Raw genomic sequence first — 26,789 nt, 5'->3', positions numbered from 1 at the left:
CAAAGGATGTGTAGGTAGTAAACCAGTAGATATATACCCCAAAAAAAAATTGTAATGAAAGACTTGACCTATTGACTGAAACCATCAAAAAAATATATAAGGTGAACACCTTATATATTTTTTTGATGGTTTCAGTTAAATATTATTCCATTCCAATTCTTTTAGAAAAAAACGAATCAAATATGCAAATATGCAATAGATTTGAGATATTTAGTACATTTTTGATTAGGTAAAAAAAAGTAATGCTAAACATTTGTGATATTTAGCATATTTTTTACTATAAATAACTATTTGTTGATACCAGTTGCCTTCATTATTCAATAAACCAAATGAAAGTAAGCAATATTAAAATTAAACATATTTTAAATGAAACTAATGTAATAGTGGTAGGTAATTTTATTTAAATTTAAGCCACCAGGGCTGAGGCGGTGCTCGATTCATATTTCCAGTTGGGAGGGAGCACACTCTTTGTCTTGTAGTAGCGGGCTAGCCTATGAATCCTGGACTCGACGAGAATCAGCCTGAACTTGCTGTCCTTGTCTTTCCTGTTACGTTCCAAATGCTTCCTCATGGCTACGGCCTTCTTGATTAAATAGTAGAGATCTTCCGGTAGATCCGGAGCGAGACCCATGGCTTTCATGATTCTGAGGATCTTTTTGCCTGTGACGAATCTAACTTGTGCAACTCCATGGGAATCCCTGAGCATGACGCCTGAAATTAGAAAATGAATTCTTTTATCATAAGGACCTTGTGAATTTTAAACATCATTATTTGATAATTAAAATTTCCATTTTGTTATTTAAATAAATAATTTGATGTATCTATATAATATAGATATTTTTTACTATGTTATAATAAGTAGCAAATATATATAAGAGGCTTTTAGTGTCTCCCAAACCACGATGTTGGCAAAAATCACCAACCTCATGGGGTGGAAATAGGGAAATTCATGGGTTTTGTTCCCCGGAAATCAAGCTCGAGAAAAGTCGAGAACTCGAGAAATCATGTACCGATATAGAAATTAAATTGCCCTTTGTTTTGTTGAGTGGCGCGCAATAATTTAAGATATTAACGTTTTTGTTTTCTTTCATGTTATTTTTTTATTTTGTAGAAACTATTTTTGTTTACACTGTTTTTTTTTATCTAAATAAGCAGCCAAAAATGGTGCTATTATTATATATATAAGTCTGAATAATTAGGTCCTAAAAAATTAAAATTGGCGTTTTGTAAGGGAATAACCTGCAGTATTTTTTTTTTCAAACTATATCAAAATAAATAATATATAAAATATATTTATTTAATCAAAGTATATACCATTTCTATTTATGCACTTTTGGCTTTTGTTTTTGCACTTTGGACTGCCCCATCGGAATGTATGAATTTTTTCCCTTGCAAGAAGTTATTCAAATTTCTTGACGTTATTGGAACCAAATAATATTAGAAAACGTATGTAAATGTAAATTTCTCGACAACCCGAGAAATTGACCTCGAGAATTCTCGAGACCCGAGAAATTGAAAAGCTCGAGAAATCATGAACCCTAGATGGAAACCATTTAAATTAAAAGAAGAGGCTTTTAAAAACAAAAATAATTAATCGTCAATGGTTAATTAGAAAATTTCCCTATTCTTTTCTAATTATGAGACATTATATATATAAATTATATATATTTCAGCTATTTTTCAGCTACTATTGTACAGCAGGATGAATTGGCAGTATTAAATTGGGAGATAAACTATTTAAAATTTAAATATCCACCCTCAGAATGGAATTGTTCTAGATTAAATTTAAATTAAGCAACAGGCTTGATAACAAAGATATACAGTACTAGCTGTGCCCGCTGTTTCACCCATATGAATTTTATAGCCCATGTTATTCCGATGTATAAGCTATATTACTATAGTTTCATCAGAATCCGTTCAGTAGTTTATGTGTGAAAGAGTAACAAACATCTATCCATACTCACAAACTTTCACATTTATAATATGAAGTAATAAATTTTATGTATGTGTTAATGATGAGGGTAGAATCTCAAATTTACACAGACAGACAGTGACAACGACTTTGTTTTATACTTTGTAATGATAACTGGTTGCTCAGCTAATCTACACATGTAGGAGTCATCAAATTTAAGTTTTCAGAATTATTTTCTTATCAGATTTTTGTTTATGTATCTAGAATAAAATTAACAACCAACCTGATGGTTAATGGTAACCATCACTTATATACATGAAAAGATGCACTTAGTACACACTTTGCAATAATATTCAGGACATATTATTTTAAAAGTCTAGATTACACATGTGTATTATTCATACTGCTATTTACCACAATTTTATCTAATTATACCAACCTTTACATTTACAAAGGTAGACATAGTAAAGTTGTCTGTGTGGGTACATCAGTCCCGTTTATCTTAGAAATCAAGCAGTTTGCTTTGCAAATGTGTTTCCATTGAAATATGAGATCAGGCAGAAAAATTACAGGACATGAAGCATGACAACTCCAAGACCTGGAGGTCTTGGAGTTAGAATAGAAATAATTAAAAAAAAAATCAATTAATAGTGTACTTATTAAATGCAATATAGTTTTTATTGCCTAATATTTATAAAAACAATGTTATGAGATATAATAATAAGTATTTAAATGTAAAAATCAAAAGTACATACCAATTTGGGAGGGAGTGAGGCCCTTTTTGCCGAGTTTATATATTTGCTCTTTGACATCGTCAGCGCTTAGTTTCAGCCAGGTTGGCACACTACGGCGGTACGGCAACGCCGACTGGGATATACCCTTACTGAAAACATAAAAACGTATTCACAACTTGGCCATGTGGTCAAAGAAAAGTGGACACTTAGGTTATGTAGCTGTCACTAATCACTTTCTGGGAAAATCATTTGAAATATACACATCAGAACAAATGTAGAGTATTTCATTAAATAATAATTATAATAATATTACCCAGGTGCGTGCATACGACCCATGGTTGCGGCTTTTTACAAATTACAGTAGAAGCGACAACAACATGTAAAACCAAAAGAAAGATGGTGGAAGTGTTGCCAGATATATCCACAATTCGTCAGTAGTGTTGTTCTATAATGTTTACACTAACGTTATGGTTAATGTCGTAGTGAAAACTAGACTTTAAAATGTTTATTCTGTGACTCCATAGTTCTATGTATTAGAAATAATCTATGCAGTCTGACGTTTTCTTAAATGTCAATGTCAAATTAATAAATTTTATTATATTCCATATTCGAATTTTGTTTTCTTCTTTATAATTATAACGAAATGGCCAATAATTACGGCCTATCAGATGCCGAGTTTAATCTTATTAAACAGCAGGCTTCTCGGCGTGCCGAGTTGCGTAAAGAATTTATAAAGCAACGTACCAATCCTTGGAAACATGCTTCAGAGTCTGGCTATGTTGTGAGTATTCTTTCATTACGTAATTTTATTAAAGATTTATTAATAAACAAACAAATATTTAATTTAATTATACATATTTAACTATTCTAGTTTGATCCAGCTCTTCAGAAATTTATATCAATGAAAGTCACTCAGTTCGATAACTTTACTCCGAACCCGAGGACCAGTTTATTTGGATTTTGTGCTATAATTATTCCTATGGTTAGTTATGGATATTTAATCTGGAACGATCGTAACAAACAGGAACAGAAGATCAGGTCTGGAGAACTCCGTTACAGAGAAAGGAAGTTCAAATTTGCATAAATGTGTAAACATTTCATTCATATTTTGTAGTATATTGTGAATAATAAATAAATAATTTAAAATTAACATATGAATTAATCGTATGTTGTTTTATTTCAAATTTATTCTACGCGGATCTTTAAAAAAATACTGGCCAATATATAATTATAAAATAACATTTGATTCACTTTTTAAACCCTATTCACTGCTACTACACCATCGCTTTGACATTTCATGTACTTATTGTCTCTAGTAGCAAGATTTGTAGTTTTATTTTAATATAAAACTATTTGTAAAGTAGTGTAAGAATGTCTAAATATTGCTTTTCGGATATTGAATTAAAAATTATTTCGGATCAGATTGAAAGACGTGCAAAATATAGGCAAGAATTTCTGAAACAAAGAACTGATCCATGTAAACATGCTCAGCAAGCAGGTTATGTTGTAAGTAATAAATATTACAGTTTACAATATAGTCTATATTAGTAGCCTGTTAGTTTCTCCTGTTTTAACTTTGTAAGTTTTATATACATACACTAGCTGTCACGGCAAACATTGTTTTGCCTTAAAATAAAAAAAAATATAGGGGTGGACTACCCCTAACATTTAGGGGGATGAAAAATAGATGTTGGCCGATTCTCAGATCTACTCAATATGCTCACAAAATTTCTTGAGAATCTGTCAAGCCGTTTCGGAGGAGTATGGGAATGAAAACTGTGACACAAGAATTTTATATATATAGGATTAATGCGCACATTGTCTCTAAATTATATTATTAATATAATATTTGTGAATAAATAATATATAACATTTAATGTAACAATTGTAATAAAATGTCTGATTATGCTATTAGTGCAGCCAGGACTCTCATTCCATTATCAACAAAGATTAATGGCATTATTCACTCCACCCTTGCTCCCCAGGAGGTTTGGCTTAAAAGCATTATCAATGTTAGCAGATTTTTTCAAGTAGAGCAGGATTTAGTTACTTTCATAGTAATTAAAAACTAAATATCCCATCAGGGAACTTGTCACTTTAATGACATGAGATCTCTGTGTGGTAGATATTTCTAAGTTAATCCTAAAACCTCTATAGCAATTAAATATCGTCAAGGTAAATTACCTAATAATAATATTATTCATATTATTATTATAGGTAAATACAATTTTTTTTTCTGTTTCATACCACTTCCCAATTGAATTATTGAACAGGTTTTAATGAAATTTGACTTGAGGATAGATTGAAAAATGATGATGCACAGAGATAAAAGATAATCTAAGGGGAAGGGGATTGTCGGTAATGTGGACTGATGACTCCATTAACTAGCAATGTACCATGTCAGATCGTCCTCCACCTGGTTCACCCTGGAAGCCATTGTGATAAATTTGTAGTGAATCTGTCACGGTGGGTTAACTGACTTGATGTCATGCTCATATCATCAGCCCCGCCAGCGTAAACTGTTACTGTAGGTGAATACACCATACCGTTACCATTTAAAACAAAAAAGTTAACATATTTATGAATGGTTTGTGGTTTCAGTTTGATCCAGCACTTCAGAGATTTATATCGATGAAAACATGCCAGTATGATCACTTTCAAGCGAATACTGGAACGGTTTCGAAGGCAATATTATTTTTGGCTCCATTTTTTATCTACGGATATCTTGTTTGGGAGAACCGAACTAAATTTGAAAAGGATTGCCGCAGCGGCAAACTGGTGTACCGCGATCGGAAGTTTAAATTCCAATAAAATAGCTATTGTTGAATGTTTCTACTCGAATTATTCTAACGCTGTTAGACGTAGCTGAGCTTTACATTTTCACCGTACGAAAATGGTGTACAAGGTATTACAAACTCGCGGAAAACCGAACCAAAAATGAAAAAGAATGCAGTAAACTGAGAAGTTTAAATTTCAATAAAATGGTATAGTATTATTTTTTTTATTTCGCAATTATTTTTAAGGTATGTAAAAGGTCCGATGACATTCCGGTGATGGAAACACTGTTAACAAACCGTCAGATGACTTTGATGGTTTGTTAACAGTGTTTCCATCACCGGAATGTCGTGACATAGGAAAATTAAAAGCAAAATTGTTTCGTGTCGGTCGAGAGGTTTACTTCGTCTAATGTTTATTTACAGAAAAGAAAACATAATTTTTATAATATTTATTTCATAGTAACTTACAGATACACACCTTTAAACATCAACCATATCATACATCAATTACATGTATACATAAACCTTAACAATACATAGATAAGATAAACTTTTTTTAACGATCATCAAGAGATTTGTCTCTGCTTATAACCAAATCATCAAACTTGACCATGTATGTGGTGCCTTTGTGCCAATGAGCAGTAACTTTAGCGGGCTGAAAAATAATGCAAGGAACATTAAAACGAGAACTAGGAATACACAAACATAGTATACAACATTGGCATAACAATAGGGTGTCAGAGCCGGCAAATCACGACATCATGCTCATAATGAAATAAATCAGAATATCTCTTTATTCGTGTAGGTCTAACTGATGGTATATTTGATATATCAGAAGTGTTTATACCTTCTGATAAGTCACAATCGTCAGGAAAGTCTGCCCGCACTTTGGCATTAATGACATTGTGCATTATTGTCCAAATATTTAAATTTAGTTCTGAATTTCAATTAATTATTGTAATTGACTTGTATATGGTTATAATGCGTATAATATAATTGCGGGGTATCACATGTCTTATGTTCTTTTAATTAATAACATCTTTCATGTACCATGTGAGAAGCAATAAATAAATAAAATAAATTTTAGACTGTACAAACAGTAAGTTGAGTTCAAGAGATCACTTACAAATCCACTCTTTGTTAGTACAGCTTCTATAATACCAGCATTGAATGTAGCACAGTTGAGTGAGCCTTTGTCTTTTGGTACACTAATGAATTTGTTTACCTGAAAAAAAAAATGTTATTAAGAACATACAATAAAAAATACACATGCTAATTCCAAATTTTATATATAGAGCACACTACTTCTTCAATATCCAATATAGAGTATTTAGGCATTTTTATCAAGAAAATATATAAAAACCAAATTGTTTTTCAAGCTGTCTAGTTACAGCAGGGGTAGACGGGTAGTGAGTAGTGGATATTGCTATATTATTGTACTTTTTTTTCTGGTTTTGAGTATTCAGTAGTTAAGTACAATGCCTGTCTGCACCACAAGGATTTCTATTTGTAAGTTTCTTTTTAACATCATTTTTAATTTGTGAAATGGAGTATCAGCCTGTGTTAATAATAAACATTAGTGATGTAGAATAATATGAACATGAAGTCAGGTATAAGAGTTTACAGAGGTGACCATGTGAAAGTCCACCGGACTGAATTCATTATCAACTATGGGCCCAATTATTAACAATCTGGTATGAGAGTAACTTTTTATATAAGTATGGGATCTATATAATATATATATGTATATTATAGATCCCAGTATTAGATTTTTTTTTAATTACATATACAGTAAGATTTTTTTTTCTGATATCACTGTCTCCGGTATATATTTTTTAAAGTTTGATACATATAATTAGTACAGATTGACAAACTTACTAGTGCATCCTTTTCAATTATGTAATATGTTCGCTCATCATCATTTGCATGTTCCAATTTATCTGCTTCCTTTCCAAACAGAGCCTGAAATAAAAAGTAGTGTTAATGAGTGTTTTGAAAGTCAAATATATTTGCTTGAATTAATTATTTTGTGAAAGTCCATTTCATTACTTAATGGATATTTAAGTAATACAAAATTATAGTCAAAATACTTCATTCATATAGCAATCTCATCAGAATGAACATCAAAATTTCTTATCAACAATTCATACAGTGTATAGTAGGAACAGAAAGAATAACAAATTTCATCCATGGTCTATAGATCAAATTTGTTATTTAAATAACTTCTTCAAGTTATATTAACTTCTTCAATCAAGAATGAATGTCAACAAACTCAATTTTTATATTAGTTTGTAGGGCATTAACTGACCTATATAAATAAAGACCTGACAGTGTTTCTAGATGTATGTGTAAGTATAGAAGCCAATATCACACACTTCCAGTCCATAAGAAAGTTGGCATAGAAATGATAGAAAATGTATTTTTTTTTATATTTCAAATGTCTATATACCTTCCACAGTGTAGATTTTACAAACAGAAGCATGTTCAACAGCTTTATTTCACGTTTACTATTTCTTTCCCTTACAAAATATAGATCTAACAATCTGGTGCCAACATCTTGACCAATTTCAGACAACCTGCAAAATATTGTTTTGGGTTATTACTTGTTAGAATAAGTAATGCACGTTGTCAATGCTTCTCAAAAACGTGTTGCCTTACTTGTTTTGTAGTTCTTGGATAGAATGTGAACGGTTCTGACAGTACTGGACTATTTCAGAAAATAAAAGAGCATAAACAGCCAAAGAAATTTCCCCTTTTCCTTTGCTCAAAGGTTTATCGAGAATTGACGATTTTGAACGACTTGATGACATGTTTGATTCCTTAAAATGTGTATATTAATTTAGATTTTTATAATAATAAATAAATAATGTGTCAATAAAATTTTTGAATAAATATTCCGATTCACAATTTCACATGTTAATTAAAGATGAAATATGAACCATATCAATTAATACGATAATTACAATTACAGATTAACGAATTAAAATATGTGGAATGTTTTCCATTTGTTAAATACAAAATTTATAAATCAATAAAATTATTGAAATAAATAATCAACACAACACTGTCAAAATGTTAATGTCAAGAATTTGCAATGACAATTTATATACTATGACGTCTATAACTACTACAGATTAAATAGGAATCGGTACAACAACTAAAGATTCCATTATAACATAGACAATCAAAAAGTGGATTATGAAAGTGCGTCTTGATTGCAGAGTACAAACGAATAAGTAAATACTGTTTATTAAAAAATAATGTCCAACATCACCGATTTTGTTACGTTATATGATACACCAGTATCATATTGGGTAATATAATCCAAATACTAGCAACCCTAAAAGTATCCCCATGTGACAGAATATTAAATCACAATTCTCTTTCTTTATAATGGCTTGGCTCGTTCGTATATTTGCCAAAGGCAATTGGCAACCGATAATGGGTAAATAAACATTTAAAAAAAAATTGAAGTATGTAATATTTTTATTATTTAGAGTTCCGAATTCAAAATCACAAAAAGGATATTGCGTAATTTTGCAATTTGTCAATTAGGTATCGTTCGCCTAACAATAGTAGGATTAAAAAATTCGAGACTACTTTTTTTTACAAGTAAAATTCGGAAATCTGAGCTTGTTTAAGCTTACTTAATGATACGCAAATACTTAGCAAGGCAATTTCTAGTCCCTATTTCACAATCCCCTTGTACCTACAAGGTACCATTTTTAGTTTGAAAAAATGTGGAATCGCGTGGACTTCGACTTGAGATCATAGTACTTACATTGCTACTAATAAGATTATTAGTCCACATTACTAACAATCCCTTTCCCCCTCTCTAAGTACTTATTATATCTATGTATTTAGAGCAAGATAAGAAATCGTGAACAGCAAACTTATGCTATTTCGGATGAGTCTGTGTGACATGAATAGTATTATCTCCTCAAGTACATACATAATACAAAGTAGGTTACAAATATGGACAAGGGTGACGAGTTATATGATTCTTTTAAGAACTAATTTTATTATTTGTAACAAAGAATAAAATTAGTTCAATTATAAATGCGAAGATTTTTATTTGTAAAATGGCCTCGGTAGTCTGTCGGTTTAACACATCGCCTTACATCCGATGGTCGCGGGTTCGATTTCTCGTACATTACAAATGTTTGTATTCATGAGTATGATTGTTGGTATTGATCTGAATGTTATCTGTATGTGTTCGTAAAAGTATTTAAGTATTTCTATAAATTGTTTAGTAACCATAGTAAAAGTTTTGCTTTGGTTGAGATGGCGTTAAGTGAATTGTTATAATTATTGATTATTGACTGTTATCCACTAATTACCCTGTTTTTTTAGATAATAAATACGTAAAAAATGTTCAACTTTGTGATACAATCTAGTTTCATATCAAATTTCAATAACATCGGTGCAGTCGTTTAGTTTTAAACTGGTAACAAACGCATAGACATAGACATGCAACTCGCATTTATATATTAGTATGGATGCGGGTATCGAACCCGCGACAATCGTAAACTAAGCTAATCCCCTAACCACTCATATCATCACAAGTCGTACAACCACACATCGCATTTATATATTAAGTATGGGTGTAGTAATCGAACCTGCGACAAACGGAAATAATGCCAAACCGCTGGATAAATTTGTTCGTTATTTTGTTGCATTGTTATGCGTAGTTTGCTAATTATGTTACTATCACCACATATTAATGTATAACTATTACCTAATACTCATTTCTGAGTAAAATGTATTATACTTACATATATAACCGAACAGTGAAAGGTACTTCTTAATTACGGTCATATAATTAACACTAATAATTATTAATTTACGCGTTCACAACGAGCAATAACAAAAGGTATAATAAAAACATGATAACCAGTTTAAACTACGACGTAATAAATGGTCTATGTACTAATAACGTTTTTTTTGTATGATAATGAAATGGTGCACCCGCCTGCGCTAACGGTTTACGCTGGCGGGGCACCAGTGGAGATTGATAAGATGAGCATGAGGTCATGTTAGTTGGCCCGTCGTGTCATATTCACTTGGAATTTATCACGATGGTTTTCAGGAGGAACCGCGTGGAGGTCAACCTAACATGGTACCTATATTGCTAGCAATGGGGCTTACTAGTTCCCATTACTAACAGCCTACTTTCCATTCCTATAACTTTTTTTATATATATATAGGAATAAGAATAAGAAATTGCTGCCAATCAAATTACCTACATGAAAGAAATACATAAAGTATACTTACGACCTCGATGGTCTAGCGGTTTAGCACACCGCTTTACTTCCGATGGTCGTGGGTTCGATTCCTCGCACAGCACAAACATTTGTCATGACTATGATTGTTTGTGTCGGTCTGTGTGTTTTCTATGTATATTATGTATGTATTTAAAAAAAATTATCTAAGTATATATCAGTTATTTAGTACCCATAACACAAGCTTTAGTTAGCTTAACTTTGGTCTAGATGGCGCTGTGTGAATTGTCCTGAAATTATTATTAATTAAAGGCGGCAAAAGGACCCGGTTCAGCGTATGCCGACAGGATGCTCGAGTGCGGCTCTGGTTTAACCGGTAGGAGATTAACGAGTTGATGGTAAGTGATTACCACCGCCCATGAGCACCTACAAACCACTCCGATCGATCCTCCGTTCAATTTAAACAGAAATCGAAATTAGGACGGCCTGACCTTAAGTTTGTAACCCTAGCAGTGCCCTTAGACTAAAGTCGTATCCGTCAGGTAGGAGTTGACATTCAGCCGCTTCACGCTTCTTCCACTTCCGAATTTGGAGTGCCATTTGCACTCGCTCCTTATTGTTTGGTGTAACTATAGACCTTAAATTTGATACCCAAGCAGTGCCCTTCAGGTATTGTTCTTCCACTTCCGGTGAAACTATAAAAGCCAGATACAACCAACAGGAGTAGAAAGCTACCAAGGAGCAGGGCATTGTCGACTATATACGGACCATGAAAATACTGATATGTAGTGTATACTGTGTGGAGTCGAGTTTCAAGGTGTTTGTGGCTCGGGTCCCCAACAACATGCTTCCATCCCATCACCATCACTATCACCTTCATGAAGGAGGAAAGGTGTGGTGTATCGGCGCTACCGTGGCATCGCTATTATTTACAGCCTATATGTTATTTTGATGTATTAGGTACACATCAAAGCTATATTGCTGTAAAGTTTCATCCAAATTTGTTCAGTAGTGTTTGTGTGAAAGAGCAACAAACATCCATATATCTGTCCATACTCACAAACTTTCGCGTTTGTAATTATATAGTAAGATTGTATAATATATTTACATTTCTAATGACATTTGATATAATATTAAAATATGCAGACAAAGACGCGGGTAACAACTAGTCTTACTAATATTATAAATACTAAAATATTCTGACTATTGGTGGATAGATGGATGTTCTTTACTCCTTCTCGGAAAAACTTATGAACTAATTTTGATAAAACTAAAGTACCATACCTTGTAGGTATATCAGAAAAATACATAGGCTATATATTAAATTCGAGTGAAACCGCGGGCACAGCTAGTTTAATAAAGTCGTTTGTTGTTATCTGAGTTTCAATTAACCTTGTTTAATATCAAGATCACAAGTGCTGTCTCCTATTCTCATTCATGTGGAAATTAATTCATAAACAATGTGACACGTGGAGCTGAGATATAATACTATATAGATATATATTAATATAAACATGTGCATATTAAAGATAATATGGGATACGTTACCTTTTTACCTTTTTACACTATATAAATGATAATATGGGGCATCTTATCTTTTATATCCCCATACTAATATTATAAAATCGCAATAAAGAAAACCGTAAAACAAATTCTTCCTAAATAGGTACCCGAGTCAATTTCAACCACCAAGAAGTCTGCTTTGCTGTATCAGTTGTACTGTACCATAGGGCATGTACAATTACAGGGTTATCCTAATATCATATGATATCCTGGTCCTTTGGAATGCCTAAATAGGTACCCGAGTCAATTACAACGACCAAGAAGTCTGCTTTGATGTTTCAGTTGTACTGTACCATAAGCCGTGTGTAAGATTAAGGCCAGATATATTTTTATATCATACGACAAACGAGCATGCGGCTCACCTGATGGTAAGTCATTTACGCCGCCCAAGCACCCGCAACACCAGGGGAATTGCAAGACGTTGTCGGCCTTTTAAAAAGAGTATTTTCTTGAAGGTTTCAATATCGTATTGGTTCGGAAATACCATTGCTGGAAGGTGATTCCACAGTGTGGTTTCAGACAAAATAGTTTCTAAAACCTCACCGTGGAAGACCGCCATTCATCCAGATGATCAGGATGGTATTTCAGTTTCTGTCGGGTGGTAAAATTGTAAGAAGATCAACAGTTTTTATTAATCCGAACAAACGAGAACATGCGGCTCACCGTGATATATGCAGAAAATGCACTGAGATGCAATATCACGCCTCAAAGCCAATGGATCGAGTCGAGTTGGTAGTGAAAATACAGGATAAGGGTCTTAACATTTTACATCTTTAGTATAATAACGAATTAGTGATATCCCGATGGCTGTAGTGCTATTCATGCATATAGGCGGTTACCATTTTCCATCAGGTGGAGCATCAGCTTGTTTGCCATCATTACATAGTATAAAACAAAGTCGCTGTCGCTGTGTATCCGTCCCTATGTATGCTTAAATCTTTAACTACGCAACGGATTTTGAAGCGGTTTTTTTTAAATAGATAGAGTAATTCAAGAGGAAGGTTTATATGTATAATGTAGACCCGGGCAAATAGTTCGTTCAAAGAGTACAAAACATGCAGAACGGTTGAAAGGACCTCCATGAAAGAACTTGAAGATGGATCTTTTAAAGGACGGCGTATTTTTTTTTTTTTTTTTATTGGGTTGTTTGGGTCTTGTCAGATGTTTACATCTTTAGCACTGCGAACATAGATCGATTAGTGATATCCCTTTTCAGAGTGGCTACCTAGACCCGTCAGGGACAAGAATTGAAGGATATTCTTAGGCGGTTTTTTTCCATCGGGGAGCATAAACTTTCCAAAGGAGATATTTCGTTTATGCATAAAACACAACCGCTAGGATGTGAAGCGGCGTTTCCTCTTCAGTTTGGCAGAATCTTTAGATACTTGTCGTGCATACGGATTTTGCCATATGCTTGTTCAATTTGATAGTGTCCTTCAAGAGGAAGGTTTATATCATGCATATGTTGTTTTTACTCAATTGCAAATCTATTCGTATTTGGTCAAGAAGTACAATAACATGCTTTTGAACGTATGAAAGGACCTCCATGATTCAAGAACTTGAAGTTTGGATCTTAATTAATAAAGGACGGCGTACGTTACTGTTTTTAATGTGAAAAAAATGAACAACGTCACGGTAAACGCTTAGTATTTTATAAAGGGTATAGTCGTTCGTCGAGCGTAGTGATAACCAGCAAATTTCTCATGGGAGAGTCCGTTTCCGCTATTAAATCGATAATGGATTTGTGATAATAATGAGATATTAACTTATCTTTGCATAAACAAATATAGACTCTCGATAATTCATATAGCGTATTCTAACTGTTAGCACATGAAACCTCTTTTTTGATATAAAAGCCATAAAATAAGTGTAAAAAAATAAATTAAAAACTTCTTTTCTTTCTGTCAAGACAGTCTATCATTTAAAATCAATAAAATTAATAATAAATTAATAACACTAACCTTTAAGCAATCAATGCCTATGCAGGTTAGAAGATTTAGAAGTAATAAAATATCTGAAAAAAAAATCGTTTCGTCCTATGTCGAACATTATAGTATTTTGACTGAGTTTAGTAGGTGAAAATCTAGTACAATCTTCTTTCTTTTTTTCATCTCGTACAAGGATGACATTGACATCGTACTGAAGGTCAGAAATATCGTATTTGTATGAGAATGCTCGTAAGTTTGGCATATACCATATACCACTCAATACCATCGTACTAAACAAAAAGTCTATATATATTGTGTACTAGCTGACCCGCGCAACTTCGCCTGCATCACACTTACATGACATTTATAATTATATTTCGCCCAATTTACATATCTTGTTAAATTATAGTCTATATTTTATTCTGATGTACATATAAGCTATATTACTGTAAAGTTTCATCAAAATCCGTTAAGTAGTTTTTGCGTGAAAGAGTAATAAACACCCAACATAATATTAGTAAGATTCACTAAAAATGTATGTATGTATGTCTTTACATTTTAGTGAATCTATATATATATATATATATATATATATATATATATATATATAACTTAAAGGTGACTGAAATAGTGGTCTATCAACGCACAGCCCAAACCACTGGACGAATCGGGCTGAAATTTGGCATGCATGTTTAATTGATTAATTCTACCCCCAAGGGGATGAAAGTTTGTATGAAATTTTGTCAATTTTAAAGCGATCGGGCTGAGACTTTGCATGCATAAATATACTATGACGTAGGCATCCCCTAAGAAAGGATTCTGATAAATTCCATAAATTAACGCGAAGCCGCGGGCAAAAGCTAGTACATAATATATATAGACAAATACAAATACATATAATTATAAACAAATTCATCTTAATTCCGCAAATTGTATCCGCGTACTGGAAAGCGATGTAGCGTGCTAAACTGCTACACCACCAAGGTCGACAAGATAATGATTAGTAATCTAAATAATTAATATTTAGGATTGTTAGGCTAAAGGTCGTATGACAAACGAGGCCGACTGTTATCAATTAACTTTATTTAAATATGCATGTACTGTGCATGCTTTTGCAGGTACAATATTTAACTTAGAATAGGGTTAATAATGTTATTGGATAATTAGAACGAATTGAAATAATATTTAATTAATTACATCGGAGATTTAGTGTTCAATTCTTTGGTATCTACTTTACATAGTATCAGATAAGAGTTCATTACTTTAGGACATGTAACAGTATATATTGTATCGAGTATAATAATAAATAGGTTTATCTTTTATATAAAACAATCTTACAATGTATAAAAAGTTTGTGGGGAAATTATATTCAAAAATTATCTTCATACATACAATTTTAATATACTTTCAAGTATATTATTTATCCATCTACAAATTAAGTCACATGTAAAAACATGTCCCGTCAGCTGCAGACATGTACCACTCCCTATCCCAACTATAATTATACGAATCAGATCTTTATGATCCTAGACAGAATGGGCATTTTTAAATGGTAATCATTAATAGGTAATATTTCGCGTTTTAATCATTAATTGTGACATAGTTCTGCTTGTACCTTGCACTGCAATGTGCAATGTACAAGTTACGGAGTAACAATGCGTGACAATGTGTGACCTCGTGTCAATGTGTGTGACAATGTCACACATTGTTCCTCCTTGACATGTGACATAATTTATAGTTGGCCGGTAATGAAAAACACATTATTTATAATAGATGCCCAAAATTCCCATTAAATTTTTGTTTACCACCGTGACCAATATTGCTAAAAACCTTATTTAGTACAAATTTTATTTATGGCCAAATAATAGAGTATTTATCCTTATAATTATTTAATCTATTGAATATATTATATAGTTAAATATACATTTAGGTACTGATGACTATGCCATTACAAAACAAAAGAATATTAAAAATATGCATTAAACCGTAATTAGGATTATTATTATTATTGTTCATGTAATTAGTCACAAATTATTTTAGTTCTGCAGTCTGATATTTATATTTTTTTATCAATTGCATGTATTATGAGCTTGGCAGTATATAAACTATAATTTGACCTATTTTTTTTTATATTTCATTAAGAACTATTCTTTTATTGTATAGAGTTTTATGCATGTAATTAAAGTAATATTTGATTGCATAATTTCTTGTACCTTTACTAAACACTTATGTATGAGTGTATAGTAATAGTATTAAAATATGTTACAATTTATTTTTGAAAATTTTCATCCATAATAATAATAAATAGAGAAAAAAAAGATTAAAAAGATTGATAAAATAAATAAATACATTATGACATATACATCTGACCTTAAACAGTGCAAATATGTATACCGAGTTAGTTTGAATTAACTACATATTGTTAACAGTCTATGAGCTAAACAAGTCATAACAAAAGAAACTTATTTTTTACCACAACATGATGGCAAAGTGCCACCTATATTTGGCATTTCTAAAAACAAAAATAACAAATAACAATAACAAACTACTATATAGGACATGTCAGACAATTTAAAATAACCCAGTATACTTTATTATCCATAAAACTATACCATTTTCTATAAACCTATTTTAAGTATCAATGGCTGTAATCCTTCTCTTTCTAATGACCAATTCCATGAAAGAAAAAGAAAGGGATGATAGACATTGCTAAAATAGATTAGTTAGACCTTCAATGCTTTAATGAATATGGGCTATACATAAATTACGTCACATGTTATGGGGAGAGAGGGGGTCAAAAAAGTGTGACAAGGTGTGAAAAAGGTAAAATATGTGATGTCTCTTTTAAAATGTAATACATGTAGTGTACTAAAACAGAGTTTTGATTTAATAATTTCTTGTTGCAAAATGTCATGTCACACTAGGGGGTAGGGAATGTCACAAATAGGATGAACTGTGACAAGGACTGTGACACATGTGAGTTAATTTATGGATATCCTCTAAGGATGTGGATCTGCATCTGTTCCTTAACTATATATAAAATTACTCTTAAACTATACTATGCTAGCTGTGAGTCATATGTACATTGTTATTTATTACCTAACAACAAGTGGACTGGACAGTTTCGGCTTCTAACAAATTAAAATCCATACCATTGGGACGGTTGAAGCCTGTCTTAATGCCATCCCAGCCATCCTCAACTTTGTATTCTCCTGTTTGTATACGGTTGTAAACCTCTTGAGCAACTAGTACGAAGGCCTCTTCGACATTTAAACCACTTTTTGCCGATGTCTCCACATGATGTAGTCCTGTAAGTAATTATTTATTTCAATATACCATAATTTAACACAAAATTTATGGATGGAATAGGAGAGGATGACTAAAGAAAAGATGGATGGATTGTAAGAAAGACAATATGTATGAAAGAAAGCTATGCTTAGATATATGATACATGACGGCATGGCATAGATATATGATGGCAGATAAGAATCAATGGAAAAGGATGACATACTGCACTGACTCCAAATTCTGGTATAAAGTTAAGGCAATGATGATGATTCAAGAAATTTTTTGGCAGAGTAAAGCGGAATTAATATCAGCCACTCATTTAAAAATAAACAACTTAGTCTCTATTAACATAATAATCATACAAATATCTCTATTGGAAATATAAAATCGAACCTTTTCTCATTCGAAAAGTAAAAATACTTGACCATATTTTAAATATTTCGATTTTTTTGTAACATGCATATTCCATAGTGAGATAGGATATAAATTATACTAATATACAGGAAACAAACTTATGAGCACTTCAAATAAGCAGGGGCAACTATTTATTACAAAGACATACCATTCTCTTCAGCAAACAGCCTAGCTTCTTCACAGGTGACTTCTCTTCTGGCACTGTTCTTGTTATCACCAACCAAATCAATTTTACATCCCACCAGAGCAAACACTGGCCGGTGTGGCTCTATATGCCTCTTTGCCTCCATCATCCAAAGAGGTATGTGCTCGAAACTAGACCTATTACACACATCGTACACTAACAAAGCGCCCACGGAATTTCTGTAGTAAGACTTGGTAATAGATCTGAATCTCTCTTGACCAGCTGTGTCCCATAGTTGTAATTTAATTCTGGTACCATCTTGTACTTCGATAATCCTTGCGAAGAAATCTACGCCAACCGTTGGATCAGATAACTGCAAATAAAAATATATTAAGTACCAAAATATTACCATAAACAACACGAAAACAATGGAAATGATTTTACCTCCGCGAATTTCCCGTCCGTAAAATACTTCAATAGAGAACTTTTTCCCACTGTACTATCACCGATTAATATTAGCCTAAACTGGTAGTCGAATATCGGATCAACCATTTTATTATTTGTGCTTTCAATAACATAAAAATGAAATTGTAGCAGTGAGGGTCTCGTCAAAAATTACGTATTAATATGACATGACAAATATAAACTGTGTGATTGAATGAATGACCAACCACAGATCACAGACTGGAAATGACAGTCAATGTTACCCGCATAGTCCCACGAAAACGCCTAGTAAAAAAACCGTCATTTGTAAGAAATTATCGGTTGTTACAAAGAAAAAATAGGTTTTATGTAGCGAGTGTTCGATTAGCGTTAGGATACGTAGTTGAAGAGAATATTGTGGACGGTTCGTTTTAAAAAGTAAAAAAATGTAATGGTAAATTGGTAAATTTAAAAAAATTAAAATTATACGAATATAAAATGCTATATTTTAAATATCATAGAAAAAAAATAGTACAATAAAACTTCAACAGGTTATCAAACAGTTACAGAGAATTGGGTAGTTAAAGAGTTTTGTGGTTTATACCCTGTTCATTTTTTAATGTTGGCGACTCTTCTGTTAGTCTGTATAAACAAGAATTTAAAGCCGTAAATCAAATTAATAAAAAAACTATAGGTAGATATAATTTATTGAATAACGACACTGAATGTTTTATTCGTTTCACCAAAAATGATTTAAAAAATCTGTAATTTTAAAAGTTTCCAATCAAAATAGGTGTCTAGTTATTAATTAATTCGATGTGTAGGGTTTCTTAGTGTTTTTATCTTTAATTTAATGTAGTGAAATATATTGACACTTTCTTCACCGCTCCTGTCGTATCGTACAGCGCCGCATCACGTAAAACTACAATTTTTAATTTAATGAAAAGTTATTGTGATAATAAAACGTTTCGCAATAGAGCACTACTTACGTGGTTTATGACCAAATCTGGAATTTCAAAAACCAATTCTTAAAATACCAAAAAAATAATAATGGTTTTTAGGTTTTAACATTGTAGACCAGTATGAGTTTTAGCCAAGGTTACAAAATGAAAGAAAGTGTGACTGAAATCAATGAAAACAAAACCAGAGCTACCCCTGTTGGTAAGTAATTTAAATATTTTTATACTTTTAAAGATAAGTTACATTGAACCTGTTGCTATTCATGGGTTTACTTACGCGGCACTATGTATTTGCTGTTCCCACAAGATATTTTAACAACCCCTTCTTAATAGATATGTACTTTTTTTCTCTTTTTATCGCTCCGAGATATGTAGTTACGTTATACAATATATCTATGTTCCAAATTTAAATTTTCTAGGCTTAGTAGTTTTGCTTGTGTATTGATTGTAAGTCAGGATAAACAATATGTTAAAAGTACTCCAAAAGAAGTTTACCATTTTGCACCTCTATAGGTATTATAAGCAATTTAGTTTTATGTATTTAATTATCAATAATAATACATATTAAATGTATTTATGATAATTAAATATATATTTGTATCTTAAAATAGTATAAAACAAAGTCACAGCCAGCTATTTGCTTGTCTTTTAAATTATGCAATGCAAATTCATATAATTATTATGTTCATGTTCAGTTCATTATTCTCTGCATTCTAAATATTGCAGATATTAGCAGTAAATGTTTTTTCAAAAGTGCTCAATTTTAATTATATTTGTATAAAAAGTATTTTACATTTCATCATTATTCTCTGCCTTCTAAATATTGGAGACATTTAGCAATATATGACTTTAGAAAAGGCATTTATTGCTTAATGTCTTTTCAAAAGTGCTTAAACATATTTTATATTTTATTGAATTTTATGTGTTTATATCTCAACAAAAGGATTGTTGGTGTTAGTAAATACAATAAAAAAGGTTTTAACTTAGTTATAACCTTACATAGCAAATTGAAAAAAGCCACAACTATAAAATTCCACTATGTATTTTGAACCATGACATTCGCGAACTCATTAAAATGGCTGCCACCACAGCCATTTATAATAAAGAAGAAGAAATAATTTGAGAGAAATGTCTGTCTTTATTTATTAATTTATTGCCTGAAGTATAAATCTATAATGCTAATACTTTTAAAGTACATAAGATGTAATGAGTTTTACTCTTAATACTCACATATATTTCTTACTGTGTGTTACAAATAAAGTATATTTTATCTATCTATCTACATCTTATGTACTCTAAATAAATCTCTTGACATTCAAGAGTATGTTTTGATGGAGCTAATAATCAGATTTTTTGATGTTATTGGCATTTTGAGATGAGGCACCTCCAGTAAGGTGCCATCTCATTTACTTTCTTTAGATGTTGGCAAGGCGAGCCCTTTTTAATCTAGATGAACAGTTATTTATATCCCGTAGTTTTGAAGCTAACTGGTTCTTATGGCCGGCTAATCTGTGTTTATATCTTCCACAGGCTTTCTGTATCTCTCCTTTTACAGTTGGAATTTCTAGATATGTATGTACTTCAATGTTTTTTATGAACCAAGGAGCTCTGGCTATGTTTTTCTGGTTAGGTTTTTAATATCTTGTTTTGGAAGCGCTGAAGAATTTCTATGTTAGAGTGTGGAGCTGATCCTCATAGTTCCATCGCATATGTCCACACTGGTTTTATGATGCACTTATAGATGAGGAGTTTGTTTTCCAGACTTAATTTAGACTGTTTACCTATCAGCCAGTACATGTCTTTAAGTTTTCTATCTGCTTGGTTTTTTTTTTTATTTTATGTGGTCTCTCCAAGTAAGTCTTCTGTCCAGATGCATTCTGAGATATTTTACCACTGTTTGTTGTGGTAAAATAGTTCCATCTAAGGATACTGGTGTGCAATTTCTTTTTTCAGTGAGAATGTGATATGGACCGACTTTGAGGTGCTCACTTGAATTCTCCACTGATTCAACCATTCTTTAATTCCATTCAGATGTTTCTGAAGCTCTGTAGATGCAATATGTGGGTCTTTATTACATGACAGCACTGCTGTGTCGTCTGCATATGTTGCTGTAACTATACCATTAGTAGTAGGAAGGTCAGCAGTATATATTGTATAAAAGTATAATACAGTATAAAACAAAGACGCTGGCGCTCTCCGTCCCTATGTATGCTTAAATTTTTAAAACTATGCAACGGATTTTTGGTTTTTTTAATAGATAGAGTGATCCAAAATGTTTATATGTGTAATACATGTACACCCGTGCGAAGTCGGGGCGATTAGCTAGTAAAGAAATAAAAAAGGAAACAAAATTAAATAAATTCCTTTAAGTAGTTACTGGAATGGTAAATGGTTTTGTATGCAGTAGGTCTGAGAATCGGCTCCTATTTGTTTTTCATACCCTTAAATGATAACGATTGTCCACCCCTAACATTTTGTTTTAATTTTTTGAATAAAATCTTGTTTTCGTATTTTTTATAAGTTATAAAAAATACATACAAGCCCTAAAATTCCACCCTTCTAACCTACACCCTCAATCCTAATTTTTTAATAGCGATTTTAATTTATATGGCAAAACAACCTTTGCAACCAACAATCAGCTAATTAATTTATGAACTTGAAAATTATATCATGCATTTTTTTATATTCACAGCAAAGGTGGCGCCCGAAGTAAAACAGAATGCTGATGCGGACACAGAAATCACTAAAACATGTGCAGTGTTGGGCTGCGAGGATTTCAAAAATTTGGACGCCGAGTCGTTTTTTAGGTAATCTGATTTATAAATATACTAGCTGTGCATGCGACTTGACCAAAAAAGAAAAAATGATAATACTTCCATTCCATACAGTGTATCATTTCCCTATTCAACCCTTTTTTTATTTATATTTAATCGGCAGCATAAAATATAAGTTTCAAAATTCTAGATTTAAAAAAGATGATATTTACATACAATCTTACATCCTCCCCTTGCAACCCCTTTTTTATTTATATTAAATCACCAGCCTAAAAAATAAGTTTCAAGCTTCTAGCTTTAAAAATGGCAATCTTTTATCTCCCCTTTTCATCTCCTTACAACCCTTTATAACATTTCGGTCGCTTATGGCTATTGTAAAATATGGAATGGGTTATCTTTTTACAGAGTCCATGTATGTATTGTTAATTTATTATATTTTAAATGTATTGTATATGCATGTGCATAAATAAGTCTAAGAAAGAATCAATCTGCTTTCAGATTTCCCGAGGATTCGAACTACAGACAGATATGGACGGACCTGACCGGGCGTAACAACTGGACGCCAACAGACTATTCTTACATCTGCATCCAACATTTCTCGGTGGATTGTTTCATGTGTGACGCCAACGACAGTATGGTGCTGATTGACAGTGCTGTGCCATCATTGAAACTGCCCGGACATGTTCTTGAGGTATTTAGAGTGCAAAATTCAAATTTAAATTATCTTTATTCATCTAGATCTATTACAGACCCTTATGATATGTCAAATCTACCGTCAGGTCGGAATCGATATGAGAAGAACTGCCAAGAAACTCAGCTTGTATTCTTTTCAAATAAATGTTGTACATCTTTACAATAATACGGATTCATTTTTAAATTCAAATTTGGGAGAATAGAGTGACCACCAGCATATGCTATTGCTACAGAAATAGTCTAATCAGTGTTCGTAACCCGAACAGACCAGTCCGCACAGGCAGCACCCGTTCACGAGTATGACGAGTGCTTTCTAAATACCCCATTACACGTATAATAATATTGCTCATTATCATTATTATTAAAAATGTTGGGTGAAGGACTGAAAAATTGTATAACTTATGTTGTACAACAAAATTGCTCGATATTACTAAGGTAGGATTAGAAAATTGTACAAATTATGATTAAAAAATATTTTATTTAGCAAGTTTTTTTTACTTCTGGCAGGATCAGTCTATTGCACAACTTCCCCTTCCCTGTAATTGTTAGTAATGTGGACTAATCTCATTGCTAGCAATGTACCAGGTTACCTGTCAGGTTGACCTCCACGCTGTTCCCCCTGGACACCATCATATTAAAGTTTGGTGAATTCACCACGAGGGCCTAACTGACTTCACATCATGCTCATTTTTATTAGGCACATTGGTTTTAGAAGAAAAAGTATAATCCATTACATTTAAAATTAGTGTTCCTGTTGCTACTGCGATACTTACTGAGATGAAACCCAGAATAAATTTTTGCAGTATATCCATTTAATATCTCCAGCAAGTTTATCATTCGCTGGTGTTTCGCTGCGTGTGAATTTCTTGGCACTATGACTATATTTATTTAGACAGTAAAAAATATATAGTTTTACTATATCTACTACATTTACTTTTTATAGCGTATAATTTACCTTTATCTGAATAGCAAACAGATAATTAGACCGTTCTTGTTGTAGTCTGGTCGCCGAAGTGTTAGCAATAAGCTTCCGAACTAAGCAAATAATAGTGCTTGATGATCCTTCGTTCAGAGGTGAAACACGTGTCGCAATATGGGTGTAGATCCAATAACGGTCGGAATTTGATCACCAATAGAGAAGGTCTTAATGCTTTCAGTTCACGGTGGTCAGGTTTCAGCACTGAATATTTGTGGTCACACACAAGTAAATAGCGGAATTAAACAAAAAAATATATATATCCATTAGTTGCTTTTACACGTACCGTCTTTTAATTTATAAATTTTAAACGTGTCTTTGGTAATTACAATCTATAGAATAATAAATAAAATTTTAAAATAAAGTTCAAAAACTTGAAACCTACGCTAATACGCCCGAAAGAGTGAACATAAAAAAACAGTAAAATACAGTCCCTCATGTACGACTGTAATAAAAAAACGGACGGATGAACAAATTTTTTTATCGAGACCTTAAAAATATATGTACACGAGAACCTCTTTCTAAAGTGTTAAGAAAAACGTTTGTTTGTTTTTAGGTTGAATACATTGACGAGGAGACGCTGGAAAATGAAGATGAAGAGTACATAGACACTGATATGGATGATATGAGTGACAACGCATCGGTCAGTGACAAAATGATGAATGATTCAAGACTGGACCATAGACAATTTGATACTAAACCTATTATTGACATTAAACCTGTAAACGAAACTAAATCCATAAATGATACAAGAGTGGTGAACGGAAATGGAAATGTAGACAAAAAACCGAAAATAAAAGTCAAAGAAGTTGACAATACAGAGGTACTGAAACTATTTACAGTGGTACAAAAAATGCAGCGGCAAGCCGTCGGCCTAAAATACAAATTAAGACGCGTTATGAAAGCGCACAATCGTTATAATAGAATTATAGAAAACATGGAAGAGAAGGTGGAAAGGAAGAAGAAGATTTTGGAGCAGAAACGTAAGAAAAAAGCTCGAATACTGCTGTCTCTGCAGGATAAAATTAAAGAGGATACAAATGGATTAGTTTTAGCTATGCCGGTGCGACAGACGGACGATTTGAAGAACTTTGCTCTCAGTATATATAAATATTCACCGCAAGCATACATTTATGTGAGGAACTCATTAAGAACTATGCTGCCAAGTACCGACGTGTTAGACTCCTGGTTAAGTTCAGGATATCAGCCGAAGAATGCTCTATCGAATAGTAATTTGATTAAAGTGATCGCTGAACAAACAGAAAAGGAACTGTCCTGTAAAGTTACGTTAGGTTAAGTTACATTCGCGTCTATTTTAAATAAAGCAGTCTTCAATATTTAGGTTTTTTAATTGTATTTACCAAGGTAGAGTTTGTACGATGTATTTCAACTGTCAAGCAACTTGTAACGTGTCTTCGATTGAATAATGAGCAGTGCAATTACATGATAAGGAGGCATGACATCGTGGTTCTACGAAATGGCAACACATGAGCGGTACTACTGGCGTCACATTTTGACCTCAATTGCAATGAGTGTAAAGCATGAGGAATGACAGGCTCAGGGGCGTACTAAAGCCTAGGCAACGTAAACCGGCTAACGGTTTACTGTGGCGGGACACCTGATCATTATACACATAGATTAGTAGGTTCGCGGGTACGTTTAGTTGTTCATATTTTGTATTAAAAATACATGTGTAGGTATTTACACATGTATCCAATATTTATATACCTATCACTTTATAACATTAAAAACAAGCAATTCAATTCGTAGCAAGATATGGTGTCACAAGTAGATGTGACATGGTCACAAAAAATCAGAATACATATCTATATAAAACAAATTTGAAGCTTAGTAATAGTTTATGCTTTAAATGAGTGATACCCAATGTGGTATATCAACCCCCAGGGGTTGACAAACTGCAAGAAGTCTACGACAGCGGTCATCTTGTTGTTGTTACTTTATGTTTTTAACACTAAACTTCACTACAGTTAGAAATTTACAAAAAATCAATACCAGGTAAGAATGGGGGGTCTACCCAAAACTGAAAAATATGACGACACAAAAGTTTGAGAACCTCTGCTTTAAATGATCTGAATTCCATCTTATCTCTTTATCTCTATCTGATCTCATTCCATTCATCTAATATCAAAGAAAAGTTATTTTACCATGATAATTTTTTTTTTATACAAATAGTGATCCATGCAAGTCATTTTAGGTATAAATCGAGATACATTCATGCCAGGTGTTTAACGGCTTGTATATTACTATTAGGCAGTCTCTGTATACACGTCCCTTTAGGGTTTAGGTATATGCCCTACTTCGTCGAGAACCTGAGAGCTTGCATACTCTTATTGCCCTTATATTTTTCTGTGACCAAGACTAAAATCTATATTTCATTTAAAGTATACCATATAAGTACATTACGATTACACGCAATTACAAGAGTATAACGTAATTTACTAAATCTTAACAGTGCTAAATACCAATATTATGAAACGTTTAACCTAATTTTCTGATTATTTTCATTTGTGGCGAATTTATTTACATAGCGCGGCAACACCGTTGCCTAGTTACGATGCGTACAAGAAAATAACAGCCTTGTCATTCAGGACCGTATCCTCTTGTAAATATGCTTTATATATATATATATATATATATATCTCCTCTGTAAATATCTACATAAGACAAAATATTGTCCTTTCACTTTCCTATTAAGGAACAGTTCTGTAATATTAGCCATACAATTATAGCCGCTAGACATTCGTTTGATTTAATAAGAGAGTGCCATCTGATCAAACAGGATAGGTATCCAATATAACTTTAAGTATGTTCTAAGAAACCTTTGCTATAAAGCAAGAACCTTTTTACTAAGGACAACAAAAATCTTCACGCCTCTGTATCTAGTCAATAGGTGGCGTTGATTGTAAATAAATCGCGCCATGTTAGAAAGGGATGGTAAATGACGGCCAAACAAATTTGAAGCAAGTCAGTGCCGTGATTCC

At 32.5% G+C, this 26,789-nt stretch overlaps 6 protein-coding genes across 6 annotated transcripts; 3 read left to right on the top strand and 3 right to left on the bottom strand.

Annotated features, from left to right (window-relative positions):
• Nucleotides 1-381: 381 nt before the first annotated feature.
• On the bottom strand, nt 382-3,070 carry LOC131847414 (small ribosomal subunit protein uS15). The gene is made up of 3 exons (XM_059196993.1): nt 2,960-3,070; nt 2,668-2,795; nt 382-711 (listed from the first exon to the last, which is right to left on the bottom strand). Exons 1-3 carry the CDS (start codon nt 2,980-2,982, stop codon nt 407-409), a joined length of 456 nt encoding a protein of 151 aa, XP_059052976.1. The 5' UTR covers nt 2,983-3,070; the 3' UTR covers nt 382-406.
• Nucleotides 3,071-3,216: 146 nt separating this feature from the next.
• On the top strand, nt 3,217-3,798 carry LOC131847415 (NADH dehydrogenase [ubiquinone] 1 beta subcomplex subunit 4-like). Its single transcript, XM_059196995.1, has 2 exons — nt 3,217-3,427; nt 3,518-3,798. Exons 1-2 carry the CDS (start codon nt 3,290-3,292, stop codon nt 3,728-3,730), a joined length of 351 nt encoding a protein of 116 aa, XP_059052978.1. The 5' UTR covers nt 3,217-3,289; the 3' UTR covers nt 3,731-3,798.
• Nucleotides 3,799-3,902: 104 nt separating this feature from the next.
• On the top strand, nt 3,903-5,623 carry LOC131847457 (uncharacterized). Its single transcript, XM_059197046.1, has 2 exons — nt 3,903-4,152; nt 5,248-5,623. The coding sequence occupies exons 1-2, from the start codon at nt 4,018-4,020 to the stop codon at nt 5,455-5,457; spliced, it is 345 nt and encodes a 114-aa protein (XP_059053029.1). The 5' UTR covers nt 3,903-4,017; the 3' UTR covers nt 5,458-5,623.
• A 234-nt stretch (nt 5,624-5,857) lies between these two features.
• On the bottom strand, nt 5,858-8,480 carry LOC131847452 (trafficking protein particle complex subunit 5). The gene is made up of 6 exons (XM_059197041.1): nt 8,387-8,480; nt 8,082-8,242; nt 7,873-7,999; nt 7,302-7,385; nt 6,550-6,648; nt 5,858-6,078 (listed from the first exon to the last, which is right to left on the bottom strand). Exons 2-6 carry the CDS (start codon nt 8,231-8,233, stop codon nt 5,980-5,982), a joined length of 561 nt encoding a protein of 186 aa, XP_059053024.1. The 5' UTR covers nt 8,234-8,242; nt 8,387-8,480; the 3' UTR covers nt 5,858-5,979.
• An 8,347-nt stretch (nt 8,481-16,827) lies between these two features.
• Nucleotides 16,828-18,632, bottom strand: LOC131847420 (ras-related protein Rab-39B). Its single transcript, XM_059197001.1, has 3 exons — nt 18,407-18,632; nt 17,987-18,335; nt 16,828-17,444 (listed from the first exon to the last, which is right to left on the bottom strand). Exons 1-3 carry the CDS (start codon nt 18,512-18,514, stop codon nt 17,236-17,238), a joined length of 666 nt encoding a protein of 221 aa, XP_059052984.1. The 5' UTR covers nt 18,515-18,632; the 3' UTR covers nt 16,828-17,235.
• A 375-nt stretch (nt 18,633-19,007) lies between these two features.
• LOC131847424 (uncharacterized) lies at nt 19,008-25,124 on the top strand. The gene is made up of 5 exons (XM_059197004.1): nt 19,008-19,079; nt 19,447-19,546; nt 22,037-22,151; nt 22,617-22,809; nt 24,344-25,124. The coding sequence occupies exons 2-5, from the start codon at nt 19,468-19,470 to the stop codon at nt 25,082-25,084; spliced, it is 1,128 nt and encodes a 375-aa protein (XP_059052987.1). The 5' UTR covers nt 19,008-19,079; nt 19,447-19,467; the 3' UTR covers nt 25,085-25,124.
• Nucleotides 25,125-26,789: the final 1,665 nt, after the last annotated feature.

This window comes from Achroia grisella, unplaced genomic scaffold (assembly GCF_030625045.1).
Source record: "Achroia grisella isolate CSIRO2021 unplaced genomic scaffold, CSIRO_AGI_Agris_v1 utg534, whole genome shotgun sequence".
NCBI classification, from domain to species: domain Eukaryota; kingdom Metazoa; phylum Arthropoda; class Insecta; order Lepidoptera; family Pyralidae; genus Achroia; species Achroia grisella.
This window is presented reverse-complemented; position numbering and strand designations above follow the sequence as displayed.

Excerpts from the sequence above, each read along its gene's own strand:
- LOC131847414 (XM_059196993.1), bottom strand. The coding sequence starts at position 2,982 with ATGGGTCGTATGCACGCACCTGG. Across the intron at positions 2,796-2,959 it reads GGTCGTATGCACGCACCTGG|TAAGGGTATATCCCAGTCGG; the intron begins GTAATATTATTA and ends TTATGTTTTCAG. Across the intron at positions 712-2,667 it reads CCTCACTCCCTCCCAAATTG|GCGTCATGCTCAGGGATTCC; the intron begins GTATGTACTTTT and ends TTCTAATTTCAG.
- LOC131847415 (XM_059196995.1), top strand. The coding sequence starts at position 3,290 with ATGGCCAATAATTACGGCCTATCAGATGCCGAGTTTAATCTTATTAAA. Across the intron at positions 3,428-3,517 it reads CTTCAGAGTCTGGCTATGTT|TTTGATCCAGCTCTTCAGAA; the intron begins GTGAGTATTCTT and ends TAACTATTCTAG.
- LOC131847457 (XM_059197046.1), top strand. The coding sequence starts at position 4,018 with ATGTCTAAATATTGCTTTTCGGATATTGAATTAAAAATTATTTCGGAT. Across the intron at positions 4,153-5,247 it reads CTCAGCAAGCAGGTTATGTT|TTTGATCCAGCACTTCAGAG; the intron begins GTAAGTAATAAA and ends TTGTGGTTTCAG.
- LOC131847452 (XM_059197041.1), bottom strand. The coding sequence starts at position 8,233 with ATGTCATCAAGTCGTTCAAAATCGTCAATTCTCGATAAACCTTTGAGC. Across the intron at positions 7,386-7,872 it reads TAAAATCTACACTGTGGAAG|GCTCTGTTTGGAAAGGAAGC; the intron begins GTATATAGACAT and ends TTTTTATTTCAG. Across the intron at positions 6,649-7,301 it reads TAATTGAAAAGGATGCACTA|GTAAACAAATTCATTAGTGT; the intron begins GTAAGTTTGTCA and ends TTTTTTTTTCAG.
- LOC131847420 (XM_059197001.1), bottom strand. The coding sequence starts at position 18,514 with ATGGTTGATCCGATATTCGACTACCAGTTTAGGCTAATATTAATCGGT. Across the intron at positions 18,336-18,406 it reads CGGACGGGAAATTCGCGGAG|TTATCTGATCCAACGGTTGG; the intron begins GTAAAATCATTT and ends TTTTATTTGCAG. Across the intron at positions 17,445-17,986 it reads GCTGTTTGCTGAAGAGAATG|GACTACATCATGTGGAGACA; the intron begins GTATGTCTTTGT and ends AATTACTTACAG.
- LOC131847424 (XM_059197004.1), top strand. The coding sequence starts at position 19,468 with ATGAGTTTTAGCCAAGGTTACAAAATGAAAGAAAGTGTGACTGAAATC. Across the intron at positions 19,547-22,036 it reads AACCAGAGCTACCCCTGTTG|CAAAGGTGGCGCCCGAAGTA; the intron begins GTAAGTAATTTA and ends TTATATTCACAG. Across the intron at positions 22,152-22,616 it reads GACGCCGAGTCGTTTTTTAG|ATTTCCCGAGGATTCGAACT; the intron begins GTAATCTGATTT and ends ATCTGCTTTCAG.